Here is a 20,522-nt window from a genome sequence, read left to right as displayed (position 1 = left end):
CATCCAGACAAAACAGGAGATGCAAATGACAACAAAGAGACATAAAACAACCACGGAGACACAAAACGACCACAAAGAGACACAAAACTACTGCAGAGACGCGCAAAATGACCACAAAGAGACGCAAAACGACCATGACAAGACACAACCCAACATACAAGGGGGCTTTTTACTTGCATGTGCCCAGGGGGGCCATTTTCCCATAATCCGTCCATGGTTGTTGGGTCGGGGCTTCGTTCTGTGTCGCTCCCTGTCAAAACCTGAGCAGAGGAAGTTGTAGCTGTTCACTGCACCAATCAGCTGTGAGGTTACTTTGACGCCCTGCCCAAACAACACAGGCAGCAGCATAGATTTCTGGAAATACAACGCCGGATGTTTAGCTTCTATAACAGAATTTATAATAGTTTTTAAAAATCTATTTAAATCCTTTATGCTGTATTTCTTAGCGACGTCGGGGCAGGTAACTTTAAACCTCGCTGAGAGGCGATGTAATAGCACAGTAATGTCAACCAGCCACTGTTAGCTACTGTTAGCAAGGTGTCAGATGCTAGCAGAGCTAGCTAACGTATGTGATAGCCCGGCGGCTAGTTGTAGAAAGTTGTTTTAGAGAAGCTTTTGGGGGAGAATAACGTAATGCCGACAAGCAGCTGAACATTTTTGTGTATTAGGTGTAAGTCAACAAGGCAACCAACCGGCACAGTCCGATGTGTTTATATCCGTTAGCGCCGTTGCGTGGTTGAAATTCAAGCTAGCAGGCGAACGCTGAGTTAGCTTAGCTGCTACTTAAACGGCAACATCCACCAAACTGGACAAAACATTGGATTTAGTCGGGTTTAAGTCGGGTTCGGCGGGTTCGCTGACCCCTCAGAAGAAGATGAAGAAGAGGAAGGAGCTGAATGCCTTGATTGGACTGGGGGATAGTAAGAGAAAGAAGACCAAAAAGGGGTCCGGTCACCGACTTCTCCGAACAGAGCCGCCGGACTCCGAGTCTGACTCGAGCTCGGACGACGACGAGTTCAACAACCTGAGCGGCGGAGCCAACTTTGGGAAGTGAGTGGTCGATTTAATAACATTTTGTTGTGGGGTAAGATACAGTATGGTGTGTTTTGATCTGTCTCACCGCCATATATTGGCTGCATAAAACTGATTTTATTTCTAAGGAAAACGAAAAGTAACCTACATCAAGTAACTAAAACCAGAGCTGTAACAATTACTGTATTAATCGATTTCCAAAAACATCTAATATGATAATCGGTTAGATATTTTATATCTAGCTTTTGGAATGCTAGGATTTGATCATTTTTTTGTCATATATACATATTGTGTTGTGAACTGTTGGTTGAATAAAATAAGTGAACTGAAATAAATAACCTGGGGTTGTGTGAAATTTGAATGGGCATTTTTCTTCTTTCTGCCATTTTTGAGACGGAACAATTACTGGAATCAAGAAAATAATCAGTAGTTTAATCAATAATGAGACTAACCATTAGTTGCAGCCCTAAAGTAAATTAAATAAGACTGAATCAGCACAACAGCCACTTTACTTCACAGCTATGTGAATTCAGTTTTTAGAACGAGTTTTGCTTTTTAAAAAATATGTTGTTAATTTTATTGCTATTTCAATTTTATAGAATACCAGGTTGCCAGTGTCTTGGAACCAGAGTACATACTATTTAAGTCTTCTTTGTACAAATATGCTAAAGGATGACAATGAAAAATCGTAAATCTTGAATTTTGTTTTTCAGCACATATGCTCTGTGACAGAAATAGCCCTATTTTCCTCTACCCTGGAGCACATTGCCTAACAATATATTGTAGTCCTTGTGCAGAGGTTAAAAGAAAGGTATAAATATTTACAGATCAATTGATCATTCTGCTTGCTCTTCTTCTGCACACAGAGCAGAGTAAAACAAGACACATCCTGCATGCTAAAATGATGGTCATGCTTTTTTCTGAAGCTTAATATCAGCCAAATTAGAATTAATCTATTCTACATTCAGCATGAGTATGATATGATACAGTATGTAGCAGCCCATATTTTTAAGCTCCAGTATTTATCACTAATCTTCATAATTCCCATGGCATAGCATGCGGTCTTCTGAAAATATCCCCTTCATTAATAATGAAAGAGGCTGTGAAGTAGTAATGTCTAACGTTACCATGTTCCTTCTTTTCACAGAAGAAGCTACACGCAGTGCTGCAATGTGTGCTATCCCTTGTTTCTGTTCATCATACTAGCTGCCTGTGTCATGGCCTGTGCTGGACTCATATGGATGCAGATTGCTCTGAAAGAGGATCTTGACTCACTGAAAGAAAAGCTGCACAGCAGTAAGACTCATTATCGCACACCACCAGTTACCTTGTGTTGGTCATAAACCTTTTATATCCCAGGTACACAGTAATGTATTCCTTTTGTTTTTAACATTGCTATTAACATATAGTAATGTTTTTGTAACAGTGGAATCCAGCCAGAAGGTGTCATCAAGTGAAATCCCAAAACTAAGTGAGGACCTGAAGAACAAGGAGAGAAAGCTTGATGACATTGAGAATGGGGACAAGGGGTTGAGCAAACTCTGGTCCAACTTAACAGAAATGAACAGAAAGGTGAGAGGGGTTTTGCAGCATTCAAACTGTTATGTACAAACTAGTTGTCACAATAAACTAGGCATGTTCCAATACCATGTTTTCTTTACCAATACTGATTCATGGCATTTCTCAGGTTAAACTCTTAAATCATTGTAAAATATGAGCAAATACAGTGGCGAACGCCTGAAGTGATGACATACATATACAGTGATCAGCCTCTTATATGGATAAAGCTTTGGACAAAATTTCCTAATCAAATGCTGTTTAAATAATTTGCTTATAGTAATAGAGTAGTTTACTTAAACTTTTCATTTGGATCTTTTCATATACAGATTCTAGTAGTATCAGAATCGAAACAACTCTACAATTAACTGTGGAAGAGTATTAAGGTCATACAAGGTAGACTGATTAAACTCGCGCTGATTACAGTTGCATGCACTTTGCTGCTGAGAGTCCTTGTTAAATAGATAATATAGAGTAGTAATACAAACAATAGAAATTATGACAACTCTGGTTGTGATTGCCAATATACTTTATAGTAATTTGCAAGCACAATGCTGTGCAAGACTTTTCAAGTCTTTTCTTTGTGTTATGCAAACTAAGAATCATACATCATACTTCACATGTTGCAATAACAGCATGATATAAATGTACAGTAGTAAACTAGCTAAGCAAGTTTAGATTTTTTTTGTGTCACAAAATTTTTCTCACCCTTACCAAGTTACTGTTACTCACGCACTGACAGAGAGTTAGAGCTGGTAATACAACAACTCACTGTGTGTGACAGCTACACATGGCTTTCAATTTACACATATATTTTTAGCGAAGTTTCACACAGGTTTTAAGTTTCCAAACACTGGAGTAAAATGCTCAGTATTTTTACTCTACAACCTTGGTTAGTCTAGATTTTGGGGTCATTAAAATCTTTTAAAAAATGAGGTGGCTGGCATAGTTTCCTAAATCTATCTTGGAGGTGTAACTGATTGGTTTGTGTCATGTTACTCCTGCAGATCAGCTTGCTGGACTCTGCTGTAAACCATTTAAAGGCCAACTTGAAATCAGCTGCTGATTTAATCAGCCTTCCCACAACAGTTGAAGAGCTTCAAAAGGTAAAGGCAAAGCAAAACGGAAAAAAATATAAATTTGGTTCAGAATCTATTAATAATCTGTTTTGTTCTGATTTTCACACCTGACCTCAAAATATTTCTTTTCCAGAGCGTTGCTACGATTGGCAGCACACTAACAAGTGTCCAGCATGATGTGAAGACTATGCAGGCTGCTCTTGAAAATCAGAAGAAAGATGACGACTTGAAGAAGACAATGGTAAATTCAAGCCAGTGAAATTTTTATAAGTTGAATACTGAACAACTGACTGAGTTACTGTTATATAATGAGGTAGATTTCCATCGCCCATTCACTTTTTCAATTTGCACATTAAAAAAACAGTTGAAAAGCCAGAAAGGTGAAAAAATCTTGAAAGTCTTTGATTGGCTGATGTGGAAAAGTTGGCGTATGAATAAAAGCAAACAATCTGTTTCCACACAATGGAAACAGACCCAGCAAATAAATCATATGTCAAATTACAACTCTTATGTCATCTCGTTGTGCCCTTTTCCTCTAAAATGGTTTAATTGCACCGACTGCATATTAGCTCCATCAGGTCATCCATCTCAACAAACCTACTTGTAATATTCTCATAATGGTTGTGGATGGAAACACGCATTATTTAGCATTTTCTTTTGCCAATTTCATTGATATTTTGTTAAAATGTGTGCGACATCGGGATGGAATCCCACTTATTTCAGATTAAATAGGATTTTAAGGCTTGCAAAACGTAAATTTTCTTCGTCTCTTCCATAGCTTCAAATACACATCTCGATGCTTTGAGATTATTGTGTATGTTTAAGTTTTAAGAAGTTTAATTTTTCCTTCTTTTGTTCAGATCTTTAATTTAATACATGTGTATTTGCTTACTTAATTTTTACCTTTTATTTTTGTGGTCTTTCAGAGTAAAAGCCACATACCTAACATCAGTTTTGTTTACATTGAATCATTCATTTATATCTCTGGATGAATCAGCTGTTTTGACTTTTTCCAGTCTTCAGTCGCAGTGATGATAAATGTTTTGTGCACTGAGAGGGAGGTAGGCTATGACAATAGCCTAAACCTTTCAGAATGAATTGTCAAGCTGTATGTTAAACTACTGAAATGTCGATAGTGTTCTGGCCAGCTGACAAACATCACAGAGGAAAACAAGCTATGTTCCTTTCTAAGTAATAAGCCTGCAAGCTCTTGTATTGCACATGAGCAAAGCTGATGGATTTTTTATGAGTCAAAGTTGAATTTCACTTATCTTGTTTGACAACTTGTCTTTTTTTATTTACTTCTTTATGTTCTCTGCAGATATTGCAAGAGGCTGCTTTTCTCCTCATTTATTATTAATACCTGAATGTATGGAGCAGGTTGTGTACAGAAAACAAAATGGTACCTTGTGCTTAAGTGAATTAGCTAGTGTAATTAACTACTTCTCGGCTCTTAGATATTGCGGTTCTTTTGCATATTTGTCTCACTCAGAATTGGGGCTAATCCACTTACATACGGCCAAGATGACTCTGTTGATGACATGTCAGTTGATCTGCTTAACAGTAGCATGGATCCAAACCAGATGCAGCAGTGAACTTTGGCTGTGCCAGATTAATTTGTTTATCTGTTTACCCCAGCAAGCATGCATGTTTTTGCAGTTCTTGTCAGGCTTACATTGACAGAGTCACTGGGTTAAGAAGGTCCTGTCATTTCTTGGATCCATGCGTTGGGTTTTCATTCATAATACATGAAACAAGTGCAAATCTATTTTTGGAGCTTAGACGCTTTAGTTTTCTGAGTAAAACTAGGTCAAATATGTGAGACAACTGCAGAATGTTTTCTCCATTTCATTTTTCATAAACAAAATAAGATGGGGGAAAAAAGAGGATGACCAAATAATTGTACACTTGGTATATTATACACTGTATATGTATTTATTTTTATACAGTGACCGTAATAACTGTGGGATGTCAATCATATATTTCTTGCAAGCTGAGATTTCTGTAGTCTCATGTCTTAAGATTTTGAGGTACAACTTAAACATGTGAAAATGAATAACTTGGCTCACTGTTTGCTGTCTACCAGCCTAACCTGCCAGGACACCGCTGTTTGATTTCCCATAATTGCATTTGTCTTAGAAAGAAAAAATCTCATGTAACAGTAAACTGTGGGTTGCTTTACATCATTTTTTAATTGTCATAGGACATAACAGACCTGAAGAAAGCAGTGAGTGAGGCTAACAAGACAGAGGAGCAGCACCATACATGGACTGCTGAGCAGATCCACATCCTCCTCTCCACAGTCACAGATCTTCGTCAGAGAATGGACTCATTAGAAGACAGGTCAAAAGACAGCGTGAGTCATGTAAAGATTCTCATTTACTCTCTGGATTTTATTGGGCCTAGAGAATAAAAATCTATTTTACATCTCATCCTCCATCTGTTTTGCAGGTGAAAGACAAAGATGCAGCAGCTCAACCGGCAATCACGAGTGAAACTCCAGCAACTGAGACGGTGAAAGAAGCTACAACAACCAAAGCAACACCTGGAGATGTGCAAGGTACGGTGTTGGATAAAGCAGGCTGTCACTAAATCTCCTTGTGTTGCATTTTTATATTTTTTCTTATATTTTATTTTCACAGAGATATCCACGCCAATGACAGAGCCGCACACTAGCAGGCGTCCGCGCTTCTTAACTCCAAACCGCACCAAGAGAAATGCTAAGACAAGATGCCCAGAGAGGGTGTCCCTGCCTGGTGTCAGTTCTCTGAAAGGTGCACACTACTACTCCCAAGTATTATATCTCAGCATCCATTAAAGGAATAGTGCAACATTTTGAGAAACACATCTGTTTGTTTTCTTGCAGAGTTAGATGACAAGGTAGATGTTTGTAATGGTAAAATATAAAGCTACAGTATAAGAAGTCATCATGATTGAGGAAACTTCAAAAAGTTACTGCTCCTGGCGAACAAATAGTCTAGCACATATCCCAACCTTTTTACATTGCTAAAGCTAGCTGTTTCATGCTAAGCTAAACTAACTGGCTGCTGGCTGTGGCCTAATATTAATTGCACAGATTGCACACAAAAAAATTAAGCATATTTCAAAAAAATGTCAAACTGTTGCTTAAAAGGCTACAAATTGAGCTGTGAATGTAATTGTGCAGTACCCTCATCTAACCCTGCTTGTGCTTCTTAATGAATAAAAATAAGCTTTTTTTTTTCCAACAGACTTGGAGGACATCTTCCAACAGGCAGGTGTTGGACATAATTCACCCGGATTAATTTACCAAGACCTGAGGAAAGTGTTTGGAGCATCAACTCCCAGTGCTCGTACCTTGGAGTGCTTTGACAATGACGGGGACCAGAGATACTCCCTGATGGAGCTGAGAGCTGCTGTAGGTTTGTGAGCACAGTATCACTGACAGCAGTGAACAGTATTGAAACCCAGTGGGGTCTAGGGGTTCGGAGTTCCCGACCCTCTTCTGTAATTGCTGCACTTTTGTGAACTGAATATTTATCATATTGATTGTGGAACAGTGGCGCTGGCATGCCCCCAACTCACTCCCCCTCCCCTCGGTCCATTTCAACTCGTCAGCCACAAAGAATTATCTTAAATTTGAAAAGTAATCAGTATACCTGTATGCAGAATATTCAGCTGTTATTTTAGCAAATCCCTTGGTTTATATGAATAAACCATAAAAAATAAGTGTTGTGAATTATTTTGAATCCCGTTTTCCACTCTCAGTTCTCAAACTTGCTGTTTTCCTGCACCTGTGTTTTGTTCTTTTTAACCAGTCTGTTTCATCTTGATGTAACATTTCTGTGTGTTTAGCTTCTGTGGAGGCTGTAAATGTCAGTCTGTTGCAGATGTCCCCACCCATCAACACAAACACCTGGTACAACTCACCTGAACCTTATTTATAGAACACCAGATAGAATTTTATGAATGTTTACAAATGACTACTAGTAACAGACTTTTTGTGAGACTTTGGTTTTGTTTTTAGACGGTTTCCTAACTTATCTGAAACACACAATTGAGCATAAGAATAAAGATTTTTGTATGCTCTTTTCTAAGATGAATCTAAAGTTTCTTATTCCTTTTTGCTGTCGTTGAGTGTTTTCTCATTTATCTTCAGTTAGTTGCAATTGGGATTATGTGTTTAGTCCATCTGTACAGTTTGATCTGTAGGTTTTTTTTTGCTTGTTTTTGCTGTTGTCAGTTCTACAAGATTTGAAGGGCTATGAACACTTAGAATCAACTGGGAAGAATTTTGAAGTGGTAACTTGTGAGGCATATGTAGCAATAACAAAATGACGTAGATATTTCTTGATTAAAATTGCAGTAGGCAGAAAGCTCACAATTTGTAACAGGTAGTATAAGAAGCACTGACCATCACTCTTTACTTGATTCATTTTATTCCGTTTTTATGGACCTAATAATGGTGTATTTACATAATAAGTTTGTCATACTCAAACATTGTACTCTGTAAAAATGATGTAAAAGTATTTTCAACCGATTATCTTGTGAAGGGGATTGGGTTGGTAACATTTGCTTTACGGTCTTAATCTCAACATTGTACATTTTTAAAATAATTCTGTTGTGCTTTGCATGTTGCTTATAATGTAACATGAACAAATAATTTATAAACTTAACATAGTCGAGGACTTGTTTTTGCAGGGCAATGGTTAGTTGAGCTCAAAATGTAAAGTAGCTTTGGCCATCATGACTTAGATTTTGGGTCCACGCTGCTACTGTACATGAGAGATTTTATGAATGTGTTTTTGTGTGAGCACCAATGAATAAACACACAGTTAAAAGGTTTGATTTGTGGTCTGTCTGGTGTTTTAAGACACGAAGTGAGAAACCTTGTCTTGTGGTGGTAGCTCATGTTTTACTAGAATGTTGCACATCACACTCATCATATTTAACCCAGTCTGAAATATACAAAAAGAAGCGATGGGGATCTTTGAACAAACATATTTACACATTTCTGACATAGTTGTACAAAAAATACCTCTCTTATGTGCTTTAACAACATTCTGGACAAAATAATTTTTTACAGAAATTTATGCCAGTGCCCCTTTAGCCCTCCAGTCCCGGGACAAAAGCCCCAGCAGCTCCTCTTCATCCTCTTCCTCTTCAATGCTGCCATCGGTCTCCATTAGTTCCTCCTTCCTGGACATAGGCTGGTTTTTCACCACATCGCGCTTGTCTCTCAGCAGCTCAACCCTCTTATAACACTCAATTTGTTCATCGATTTCGTCGATCTGACGTTCAAGGCGACCCTCTTCGTCGTCCTCGGCTACGATGGCCTCTGATTTTGTGTTCACCTGTCGTATCTCCTTCTGAAACTCTTCCCACTCTTTGTCCATTTGATCTTTTGGTGCGTCAACGTTGCGCACTTTGGCATCTCTTATAGGATCGTCGAAGAAGCCCTCCGGCAGCGCCTCGGCTGTGTTTTCTTTCTTTTCTGTGCTTTTCTCCTGCAAGTCTGCTTTGAGGATGGAGCCAGAGTGGGAGATGGCAGGTGTGGATGGGATGGAGCTGTCAAAAAAATCAGATGGTAGCACTGCAGCTTCAGCCTTCTGAGGAAGAGGGTTTGGTGTTCCCGTCTGACCCGACTCTTCAGCATCTGCTTCATCATCATCCTCCTCATCATAGACTCCAGCCAAGAGACTCAAACCTGCAGACTTCTGAGCAGAAACAGTTTCCTTTTCCTTGGGTCTCTGAAAGAAGTCTCCTGGTAGCCCTGACGACGCAGACTGGCCTGCAACCGGCGCTGATTTCGCCTTTTTCCCGTTAATGTCCTCACTGTCCGATGCTTTCCTCTTCACTGGTTGGTTCTGGGGAGTCGGTGGCTGACTCTTTGCTTCCTTCAGCTCGGCAATCTTCTCTTTGTGCTGTTTTCCGAGGACATGAGCCGGCCACAGCAGCTCGGACTTAACCTGCACACTGCACAGCACACAGCTGAGGTGCCCAAGACTGTTGTATTTGGCAAAAGGAGACTCAATGCGCTTCTTGTCTGTCGTTTGTCTTTGTTTTTCTCTCATCAAGCGCCGCAGTTCTTCTTGATTTACAACTTTCTTCCCCTTCTTCGAAGCTGCCATTTTTTTTCAAAACAACTTGTGCGCTAGCTAGCTGCTTGCTCTACTCGCGATCTAAAAGCGTTGTCTCACAAAGATGACACCTACTGCACGTACTCGCGTCCAGACAGGGGGCTTCTGGATGATATCGCGAGATTAGCCAGCTAGCAGAGTCGTTAGCTCTCGCTGGTTCATTGTACCGTGTGAGTTTTGCCGCAAAGCAAATAGAATCGATACCCTTTTAAAACGTATTTCTAAGAAGCGATGGAAGAGACAACGATGTAGTAATTTGCTGTTCGTTCTTATTAGCTGTGTGTCGATTTAGTGCGTGTGTATTTTGTTATGTTTAGCATTATTTTCTATTTTCATCGCCGCACCCACCGTATTCATTTTTTATTGTGGGCTAGCTAGCTACCAAACGGTGCTGGGAGCTAATGTTGGCTGTGGAGCCGGGCAGCAGGTGTAACGTTATTTGAATAACACACAGCGACCAGCTGCGAAAAAAGCTTAACTTGCCACGACGCTGGATTTAAATCATATCTGCGGGTATTGCTAATGCTGACTCGCTCCCAGATTTATTCATTAGCCTGTAGCATATTGGTTAGTTAACCTGGTAGCGTACGACAGTCATCATGACAGGTGAGAAGATACGCACCATGCGAAAGGACCACAACAAACCAAACAAAAATGACGAGATAATGGACACGTACGATGAGACCTCAAACGGGACTATCCCTAACGGTACCAGTAACCATTTCAAGTCCAACAAGGCTTTTCAAAAATCGGCCAAAACCTCCGTACTGCAGCAGCAACAGCAGCTCAATGCAAACAACATTAACGGCAATCCATCATCAATTGGCACAATTGTCAATGATAATAATAAGAATCCAATAATCTTGATAAGTGAGGACTTGGAGTTCCCTGTTCATGAATGCGTGTTCAAGGGGGATGTGCGTCGGCTCTCCTCTCTCATCAGGACCCATAGCATCTCTCAGAAAGATGTACATGGTAAGCTTTTGTGCTATTGCCTGATTGCTTTCTGAGTAATTTGTTGAAATGTATTACACAACTGGTATATTTCCTTACATGTGTTGGATTATTGATATTTATCTGTACTTATTGTCTTAACGTGCTTCTCCTCTCAGGGAACACACCTCTTCACCTGGCTGTGATGCTGGGCCACAAAGGTAACTCTGAACATTAGTGTGATCAAATGTATTGAATTTGCTTTTTTTATTTTTTATTTTAACAACCTATTGTTATATACAGGATTAACGAAAACGAGCAAAAAGCTTCTCAAAAGATAATCTACCACCAAAATTACACTAAATCTGCTCTGCTCCATGGCCCTGCACCTGTCATAATGTGGCTATATTGAAACATTTGAGGCATCCTTATTAAAGGCCATTTTTAAAGCACAGTTGGTTCTGCTGTTCTGGGAATAGCATACTCCTGCAGAACTCAGCATGTCTTTTCCGACCTCTGCAGTGCGATAACATACAATTGGTATAATAATTGTTAGAGAAATTCGCATAGATTGCAGATTACAAGCAGTGCAGCGAATTTATGAGCACAGAACCTCAATTTGATAAAGAAGAAAAAAATTAACAACAATAAATCAAAGGATTATTTCCTCCTCATTTGATTCATACTATAAATTTGTCAAAGATTGGGGGTCCCTTTATTGCTTGTATCTGAGAGTAAATGGACTCGGCTGCAGCTAGCCAGTGTATGATGATTTGTCTGCCCCTCTTGAGTGAGGCTTAATGTGTATGGACAGTTCCAGCTTGTACAGACATTTCCATTACGGCAGCTATGGACACTGGAGATACAGCATCATAAATCTTTCATTTGCGTCTTATTTTTTGTCTGTGCTTGCTCTAAAAGTTATAGATAAATAAATAATCAAAAAAGGGAAAGAAGGAAGAGCATCAGGAGAGGGATCCCTTTCCCAGAATAGAAATAGTAGATGCCAATAACTGATGCTGACCTTAATGAATCATTACATATACAGAAAAATGAGTTCTAGGGTTGTCATCGCTTGATGTTTAGTAGTTAAAGCATGGACATCTTTTATCTAGACTGTTTTAAAAAGTTAATATTAAAATCTCAACATTCACTCTACTTGCAATGACTGTTGGCTCAAAATAAACAGACTTAATCACATTTTTTCTCTCTGTGATGATTTGATTTTTTTTTTTTTTTGTTCTTTTCAGAATGTGCCCTCCTTCTGCTGGCCCATAATGCACCTGTAAAGATAAAGAACGCACAGGGATGGAGTCCTCTAGCAGAAGCCATCAGCTATGGCGACAGGCAAATGAGTAAGTCATGTCAACAGTGCTCTGAATATAACTGTGCACTGTCCAGTGGTTTTCATATTGGGATGTGTTTATGATAATCTCAGTGGCGTACCGGCAATAGTACACCCATAATGCATTTAGGTTGAGTTCTGCCTGTGTGATGGTTTTATAGATTTGTGATGGCTTTAGTCACTCTTTGTGAATTTACCTTTTTCTGGAGGTTCTGCTGTACTATTGGGGGGGAGGCAAAGCTAAATACTGTTGGAGGTCGCAGCATATGTGCAAGTGTTTGAAAGACCTTTTGTGAGCCATTTAATTAAGTCAGTACATATAACGATGCAACTGCTATCTGGTCAGACCAGCTAAAAAGCTAAAGGCGGGATTTTCTCTGAGCAGTCGTCATCCAGATGGGCTGGAACGCAGCCTGAGCCATGGCTTACTATTAGGCAGCCCTGAGCTTACAGCCTGCTCACCACCCTGCTTAATGATGCCCCTGCTTTTAAATCTGACATCAAGTGAAAAGAGTCAAATGACATGTGAAAGGCACCAGTTAATACCTTAGAGATGAATTCACTGTTCTGTCTTTTTTTTTTTTTTTTTTTAAAAAGGTGTCTTGTTAATTTTGTGTATAATTCACTAAAGCTGAAAGAAAAGATGAAGGCCAGGCTGAGTGTCTAATAAAAGGACTCGACACTTTGTTTTATCCCAGTTTTTGTGAAAGCTGAAATCACTAACTTCAGTTGTTGGTATTTGGCTCTATCGATAATGTCAGTGTGAATTATCAGCATCCTCTTCTTATATCACCTCTGATGGAGATTGTGAGGCCCAGCAGTTTGAGAAACGACCCTCAACCTTGTTAGTATGCATCTCGACTCTCCATGCCTGCCGTGGCAGGCTGGCTTGGGACAGAGACCAGGAGTTTTGCTTTGAGAAGGTCACATTACTCACAAGGGTGAAGGGGAGGCACGGAAGCAGAGAGAGGGGGCTGGTAACATTCACACCATCAGCAAGGACATGCGAAGAAAGTCAAACTCCAGTGGCAGTGGGGTATTTAGATTTAGATCTCTGGTTTAATAAAATGCAGCACGCAGCTGGCTATCAGTTAGTGAGAGGGACAAATGTAGAATAATGCGTTCTTAATATCAAACGTGTGGATTACAGCTTTTCACGAAACACTGCAGTCTTGTCATCAGTCATCACCTTTCACTTTTACACATGTGCACACTGCGTCAGCAGCTCGCTCACTGCTTTTCTGTGTGTGCAATGACAAGCCGCCCGAGTGCAGCCAGTGCCTCATCAGCACTTCTCTCCTCAGTCACGTTCATTCTCAGTCCAGTATTTCCACCCTGGTGAAGATAACAAGGATACGTTTGAGATATGTTGACTTATTGGGGTCCATCCAGTACAACTGAGTGGTTGCTGGTCAGTTTGTGAGGGAGCTGCTCTTCACGAGACACTGCATTCAGCTGATCCAATCACTGCTACTGATGCATGTAATATGAAATATGTTACTTCTGTACATAAAGTAGCTGTGGCAGAGTAGCGATGCTCGCTCACGTTTATGTGTTACACTATAAAAACCTGAGCGTTCAACTGCTCACCTCTCGTGAGCAGTGTGTCAGGTTTTAATGAGCAGGGTGCTGGTAGAATCTCATGGACCGAGTTGTGAAATACATGCACAACACATATCTTTCTCTCTCAATATGATAGATTATCCAAAAATTTTCAGAACAGATTGTGACTGATGCAGAATTTGATATTTTAGGGTTTCAAAAATATGATAATGATACATACTCAGTGGCCTGTTTATTAGGTACACCTGTAGAAGCTAATGCAATTCAATACAACAGTTCTTCCATAAAGTCTATGTTCAGGTTTTGTTGACACTTTCTTATAGGTGTTAATTAAATTACATGTTGTAGCATTGATGTCATAGTTAGTGGTGGTGTTGTATTTCATTTACATTACATTCAGAGGTGTTTTAATATGGACCACATACCTTACTCAACATCATCTAGATGTGAAGTTGATAGAATGGAGAATAACCGGCCATATTCTTTCTCACCCTCTTTCCTCAGTCACAGCAATACTGCGGAAGTTAAAGCAGCAATCCAGGGAGAGTGTGGAGGATAAAAGGCCAAAATTACTGAAGGCTCTCAGGGAGGTGAGGATCACTCTTCCACAGATGTTGCAGCTACACTAAATTCAAGTGTGCAACTGCTATCTTTCTGCATCGCTGAATTTTTACTCCATTGTATTTTGAAAATCTCTGCAGGCTTTAATTTGCATAAATGGCTATTGCCTGTCCTTGAGAACGCATATTAATTGCTGAAATGCATAATGTGAAATCTTAACTGGTCAGAGGACAAGTACAGAACAGTGAAGTTATAATGTGTGAGCTGAATCCTTTAGTTTGAAATGTTTGTCTTTTCTGTAGCTTGGTGACTTTTATCTGGAGCTGCATTGGGATTTTCAGAGCTGGGGTGAGTTTTTATATTTCACACAAACAAAAAAGTCAGACATACGCTCTAGTCTCAAACCATATACCAACCATACAGCTTTATTAATTTGAACTCACCTTATTGAGTTCTTCAGAGTTGCAAGATGTGTCAACCATGTCTGTCGTCAATGGAAAACCCATCATATGAAAAACTTGTTCCATTCGCCACACTGGAATTTATTCACTCTCATCTGTATTGTAGTGCCTTTGTTGTCCCGGATGCTGCCATCTGATGCTTGTAAAATCTACAAGCAGGGAATCAATATTAGGTAAGACATCAAATTTATAGATTACGGTTATTATTGTTGTTGTTGTTATACCTAATGAGAGAATCTGAATTCACTGAGTGTTTGAAGAAGCAAATGGTAGATATCCAGGTCGAGGACTTCTTTTAGAGCCGATAATTAGGACACAACAATCTTCACAGACCCTCTCATCTCTTTTCTCTCTTTTAATTTAGACTTGACACCACTCTCATAGACTTCACTGATATGAAATGTCAGCGTGGAGATCTTAGTTTCATTTTCAATGGTGATGCCACACCCTCCCAGTCCTTTGTGGTTCTGGACAACGAAGCGAAAGTGTACCAAAGAATACACCACGAGGTAAGTGAGTGGTATCACTACACCCCAGTTTAACATTGTGTTATCAGCTGTTTGATATGAATAGCAAGACATACCTGTTGCTGTTTTTTTTTTCTCTCCAAGGAGTCAGAGATGGAGACTGAAGAAGAAGTGGATATTCTGATGAGCAGTGACGTCTACTCCGCTACTCTGTCAACCAAGTCCATCACTTTCTCCCGTAGTCAGATCGGCTGGCTCTTCAGAGAGGATAAAACAGTAAGGCTTATTCTATAATCATGCTGAACAGAGGAAGTAAACACTATTGAGTCCCCTGCACGCCCACACAGTAAGAAAGCATCCCTCGTTAGTGATATTATTTACACCTGTTGTTTCCTTGCAGCGTCAAGTCACAGAGGTCTAATCAGCCAGTATTATTAAAATCACCTGTTTGGCTTCACCAGGGGTCTGGATAGCCTTTAAATTGTTATACTATAAGGATGTGAAAATAAAAATGTCCATGTATTTACTTAAACCATTTCTTAAAGCAGACTTAACAAACTGATTTGCAAAAATGTAAAATGAGGCACAAAAAGAAAAAGATAGGGGAAATTGTTTTTCAGTAATAACTAATTTAAAATTAATACAACCACACCCACAGAAAGTCAACCTCTCAAACATGTTCACACAATGTTCTCTTAAAATGAAACATGTCTACTTGTGACCACTTGTTAAATATTGCATATTTCAATGTGAGTAGTGTGAGTGTTATTAGATTCAGAGGGAATTTTCCCTTCTCAGATTGTTTCAATGATTTTTAGAACCCTGAAGTGGTAAGATATATCCAGTTTTCGCAAGAAACGATCAAAGAGTAGAGCAAAAATAGAAACAATATGCAATTTTGTGTTCTTCCTCTCCTGTAAATCATTCCACAACCTCCAGATTTATTTCCCCTTTACGGATCCCGACCCCAAGGGTGGGAACGACTCATTCAGAGTTCTGCAAATAAAATATTGGTCATATTTTTTCTGTACAGCCTGTGTAGCACAGTCAAGGTTATTTTGATGTTTGAATTGTTTTTTTGCACTATGGGTCTGAAAGATCTATATGTACTTCATGGCCTCTCTCTGTTCAGCGATTCTATAAACTCAGCGAAGACGATGGAGAGAATTAAACTTGTTGCCTCCCATAAAGCTAGTACGGTTTTACCCTCAGGCTGTGCCTTGGTACATTTTAAGAAGTGTGCAGTAGGAACTGAAATCACTGGGTGACATGATACCAAAATCTACCTGTTTTCTGTACAGGAGAGAGTAGGAAACTTCCTGGCTGACTTCTATGCAGTAAACGGTCTGATGCTAGAGTCGAGGAAACGGCGAGAGCACCTCAGTGAGGAGGACATCCTGAGGAACAAAGCCATTATGGAGAGCTTGAGTAAAGGAGGCAGTATCAGTGAACAGAACTTTGAGGTGAGATGAAAGAAAGCCAACGCCGCACCTTGATTCAGTAATGGTAAATGGTAAAGGCAATCAGATGATGTTGATTATGCCACTGACTGATATTTTCTTGTCCCCAGCCTGTGAGGAGGCAGTCCCTCACAGCTCCAGCCCCCAACACAATTTCCTGGGAAGAGTACATCACTGCAGAGCACGGAAAGTATGCATTTTGTATTTTCTATGATTTCATCAGTCCTTACTGTGATTTAGAAATTTATTCAAGGCAGCTACTAGAAGAAAAATGTATATGCTGAATCTGACATCCATGTGAACCACCATAGATTATAAAAAGCAATGTCTTTGTGTGTTTGTGTGTGTTTCTTCCCCCCCTCCAGGCCACCTCATCTTGGGAGAGAGCTTGTGTGCAAGGAAAGCAAGAAGAACTTCAAAGCCACTGTTGCCATGAGCCAGGATTTTCCTCTAGGCATTGAGTCGTAAGTACACTCCTCTTTCCTTAGATCTATTTACAAAGCTTTCTGCACAGATTGATCCTGGGTGGATACACTTGGGATTTTTAGAAAAGGTTAGTGTGGAGATGAAATAATTCAGATCAGATAATTGGGCCAGGTAGATACAAGTGCTTCACTGGAAGCCACTGATGAGATACTTGCAAAATCAACTGCTCCACCATGTGACTACAGAAGTGTTTCAGTGTTTTTACATTATTATTTAACCCAACAAGGCTATGGCGTTAGCTGTGCTTTGGCTGTTTGAAGGGGTAAAATAAAACCTTGGTATTTCTCTCTTTCATTCTTGCACCTTGTGGCATTTGTGAAATTTGCTTTCACAAGTGCCGTGGCACTTATTCTCAATGGTTTCTTGATCTATTGTGGTTTGGATTGTGCCTCATTGGTTTGACCAAAACAAGTGTAAATGTCGATATTAGAAGAGTCTGACCTATACAGGGTTTTCAAGGCTGATATCCATGACATCCTGCCATTTGAGAAGCTGGAATTTGAGGACATGTAGAATATTTCACTTTTTTTGCTTGAAAAATCACTAAAATGATTAATTGATTATCAAAATAGTTGCCAATTATTTCAATTAATTTACTAATTATAAGATAATAATAATAACAATCTCTATGCGTGACATAAAGAATCTCCTCAATTAGGTTATTAAAGAATTTTGACCAAGAAATGTACTGAAAGTGTCACCATTACATATTTTATCCATCAAATACATTTGACATTTTTCTGCTGCTTATTATGATTAATTGATTGATTGTTACTTTGAATCGCCATTAGCTGTTACCTTGGCAACTAGAATTTCTTTATAGAATATATCTGTGTTCAGATAATGAATAATTTTCTGTCAATGTAATAATTGATTAACCAAGAAATTGTTTCAGCTCTAATAACCAAACAATATGAATTGCAGTTTTGATTTTATGCAGCCAAAATGGTGTTAACTTGACTTTGAACTCATGATCATGTAAGCAAGAGGTTCATGGAGAACAGACAAGATCTGAGGAAAAGAGAAATTTCAAAGGATAAAGTCGTGTTACACTGAGTAGATGAGGAAGTGGGATTCAAGCGGGATGTGGTTTGTAATGAGTTACAAGCAATGCTGTAAAATATTTGGACATAATGTACTAAATTGCTTTATCTTTCCTACTTAATGAACCTTAATGGAACCAGCAATAAAACCCCGCCCTTCATAATAGCTAATGGTTTTTTAATGTGATTTTTCTTTTCTCCTTTGTATCCCGTTCTTTGTAATGTTAAAAATATGTTGTACTTATTACTCTCTAAACGTTCAATTTTTTGTCATTAGTCACCAAAAATGGGACCAATGCTACAATCGTAGAGTAATTATTTTGTTTAGATCAGATCACATTATCTCAAGTCTTAAAAATATTAATTATGCTAGTTTTCAGTCTCATCCCCACTAATTTCCGGAGGCAGCCATGGCCGGAGGCATTATGTTTTTGAGCCGTCTGACCATCCCATTCTTGTGAATGCGATATCTCAGTAACACTTTTAGGGAATTTCTTCAAATTTGGTACAGACATTGACTTGGACTGAAGGATGAACTGATTAGAATTTGGTAGTTAAAAAAGTTAAAACATTAGTTTCACTCTTTTTAGCATCTTGTAAGTTGTGTAACTAAGCATATTTAAGTTTTTGTAAAAAGTTCTCATTTTGAAATGAATCAGTTTGAAATTAGAGCTGCAATTAATTGGTTGATCAATTATCCAATCAAAAGAAAATTACTATTTTGATTAATCAATGAAGTTATTTTTCAAGCAAAAACAGCATTCATTTGGTGGTCCCAGGTTGTCAAATGTGAGGCGGTTGCATTTGTCAGTGTTCTTTCTTCACTCAAGATCTCAAATTGCAGTTTGACCTAATCTCCTTTTTGTTGTTGTTGAGATCTTGGGAGGTGCCAGCATTTTCCTTGTTCCTAGCAAAGTAGAGACTGAAAGAAAAACTGCTGACTCACTTTCCACTGCCTGCAGGTTACTAAATGTGTTGGAGGTCATAGCCCCGTTCAAGCACTTCAACAAACTCCGAGAGTTTGTTCAGATGAAGCTTCCGCCTGGGTTTCCAGTCAAACTCGGTATGTGTGTGTGTTGATCTACTACTGTGTTCCTGCGTGTTGGTGAGCTTCAAGAGAATGATCACAAGCTAACATGTTTTCTTCCTTTGTTTCTCCCCTCACAGACATCCCCGTCTTCCCCACGATCACAGCAACTGTCACCTTTCAGGAATTTCGCTACGACGAATTTGAAGAGTCGACTTTCTTCATCCCTGCTGAATACAAAGAAGATCCCAGTCGCTTCCCAGACCTCTGACCAGTAAACGCAACTGACATCAACAGGAAATGACCAGCGAGTAAATATGTTGGGGAAACACAAATGAGGAATCTTGCATTGTTTATTTCCTATATTTCTCCATTTAAAAGAAAAAAGGGGTGGGGTGGGGTGGGCTGGGGCGGGGCTGGTCTGGTCTTATTGATCAGTTGTTATTCATTTTGCTGATGGATCCAAAGCAAATCAATGCAAGCAGATGTTACAGAGTGCCATCTCACATATAGATGCGTATCAGCAGGTGTTTTTGTGAAATGAGTGAAAGCTTTCATTGTACTCGCTGTTCACCTACTGAGCAGTTTCATGTGCTGCTCAGTGCTGCTGTTCTCTCCTGTGAAAGCTGTCACAAAACTCAGCCTGGACTCTTCATCGTCACTATTTTAATATCTACTATATCTCCTTATCTCCAAGGACTGATGAATGAATCCTCATTCTTGAAACTGCACTGACACCATCATCTGTAAATAATTCACGCCTCCTCCGACATTCATACGAAAAAGAATCACAAATATAGCTATATCCTCAAACTGAGCTTAATATTCATTTATAGATTATGTACTATATAAATATATATAGAGAGAGAGGGAGATACTCAAAGGAGTAACACTGTGTAGCAATACATTTCCAGTACTTAAGAATGTTTTTAACCAGCTGGGAGAAGGTTTAGCATAAAAACACATTCTCAGCAGTTCAGTATCCAAGCCTTTTCCCCTGTGCAGGAGGCAGTCTCCTGTGTTTTCAGGTTAGCTCATGTTACCTCTCAGCTGTCTCCATGTTTTGTCGTGATCGTATGAACTCTGTGCCCAGTGTGAGTGAATAATTGTACTGTATCAAAGGTTGTTGTATGTACGTTTGTGTGTGGGAGAACCCAGATGGGATATCAGGTAAACTGTTCTTAGTTTAATACTGCACTGATATTAAGTATATTTAAGGCATGCTATGGCTGTGTTGGCCGATTGGATCACATGCATCTTTAAGCTGTATTCTCTGAACGATTATGTTACCTGCAGATTTATTGTTGGTATTTAGATTAAGGAAGAACTGAAAATTGTAACACTAACACCTTTTAGTGCTTATAAAATCTCTCCTTGATGGTTGTCTGC

At 39.2% G+C, this 20,522-nt stretch overlaps 3 protein-coding genes across 5 annotated transcripts; 2 read left to right on the top strand and 1 right to left on the bottom strand.

Annotated features, from left to right (window-relative positions):
* The first annotated feature begins 300 nt into the window (after positions 1-300).
* Positions 301-8,491, top strand: efcab14 (EF-hand calcium binding domain 14). 2 transcript variants are annotated; one of them, XM_022757892.1, is made up of 9 exons: positions 301-1,050; positions 2,183-2,328; positions 2,459-2,604; positions 3,597-3,695; positions 3,802-3,909; positions 5,872-6,024; positions 6,120-6,228; positions 6,311-6,442; positions 6,899-8,491. In XM_022757892.1, exons 1-9 carry the CDS (start codon positions 875-877, stop codon positions 7,075-7,077), a joined length of 1,248 nt encoding a protein of 415 aa, XP_022613613.1. In that variant the 5' UTR covers positions 301-874; the 3' UTR covers positions 7,078-8,491. The 2 variants fall into 2 exon arrangements, with proteins under 2 accessions (XP_022613613.1, XP_022613612.1); XM_022757891.1 differs by having other exon boundaries at positions 302-1,050; positions 2,180-2,328.
* On the bottom strand, positions 7,861-9,841 carry znf830 (zinc finger protein 830). Its single transcript, XM_022757893.1, has one exon. It carries the CDS (start codon positions 9,776-9,778, stop codon positions 8,738-8,740), a length of 1,041 nt encoding a protein of 346 aa, XP_022613614.1. The 5' UTR covers positions 9,779-9,841; the 3' UTR covers positions 7,861-8,737.
* Positions 9,842-9,920: 79 nt separating this feature from the next.
* Positions 9,921-19,515, top strand: LOC111230978 (ankyrin repeat domain-containing protein 13C-like). 2 transcript variants are annotated; one of them, XM_022757889.1, is made up of 13 exons: positions 9,921-10,762; positions 10,900-10,941; positions 11,971-12,075; positions 14,133-14,218; positions 14,492-14,537; positions 14,757-14,823; positions 15,015-15,159; positions 15,262-15,393; positions 16,419-16,580; positions 16,688-16,767; positions 16,943-17,041; positions 19,069-19,169; positions 19,274-19,515. In XM_022757889.1, the coding sequence occupies exons 1-13, from the start codon at positions 10,387-10,389 to the stop codon at positions 19,402-19,404; spliced, it is 1,572 nt and encodes a 523-aa protein (XP_022613610.1). In that variant the 5' UTR covers positions 9,921-10,386; the 3' UTR covers positions 19,405-19,515. The 2 variants fall into 2 exon arrangements, with proteins under 2 accessions (XP_022613610.1, XP_022613611.1); XM_022757890.1 differs by lacking the exon at positions 10,900-10,941.
* Positions 19,516-20,522: the final 1,007 nt, after the last annotated feature.

This window comes from Seriola dumerili, unplaced genomic scaffold (genome assembly GCF_002260705.1).
Source record: "Seriola dumerili isolate Sdu_G_001 unplaced genomic scaffold, Sdu_1.0 BDQW01000291.1, whole genome shotgun sequence".
Lineage (NCBI taxonomy): Eukaryota > Metazoa > Chordata > Actinopteri > Carangiformes > Carangidae > Seriola > Seriola dumerili.
Note: the sequence above shows the minus strand (reverse complement) of the source record. Positions and strands in the feature narration are given on the sequence as shown.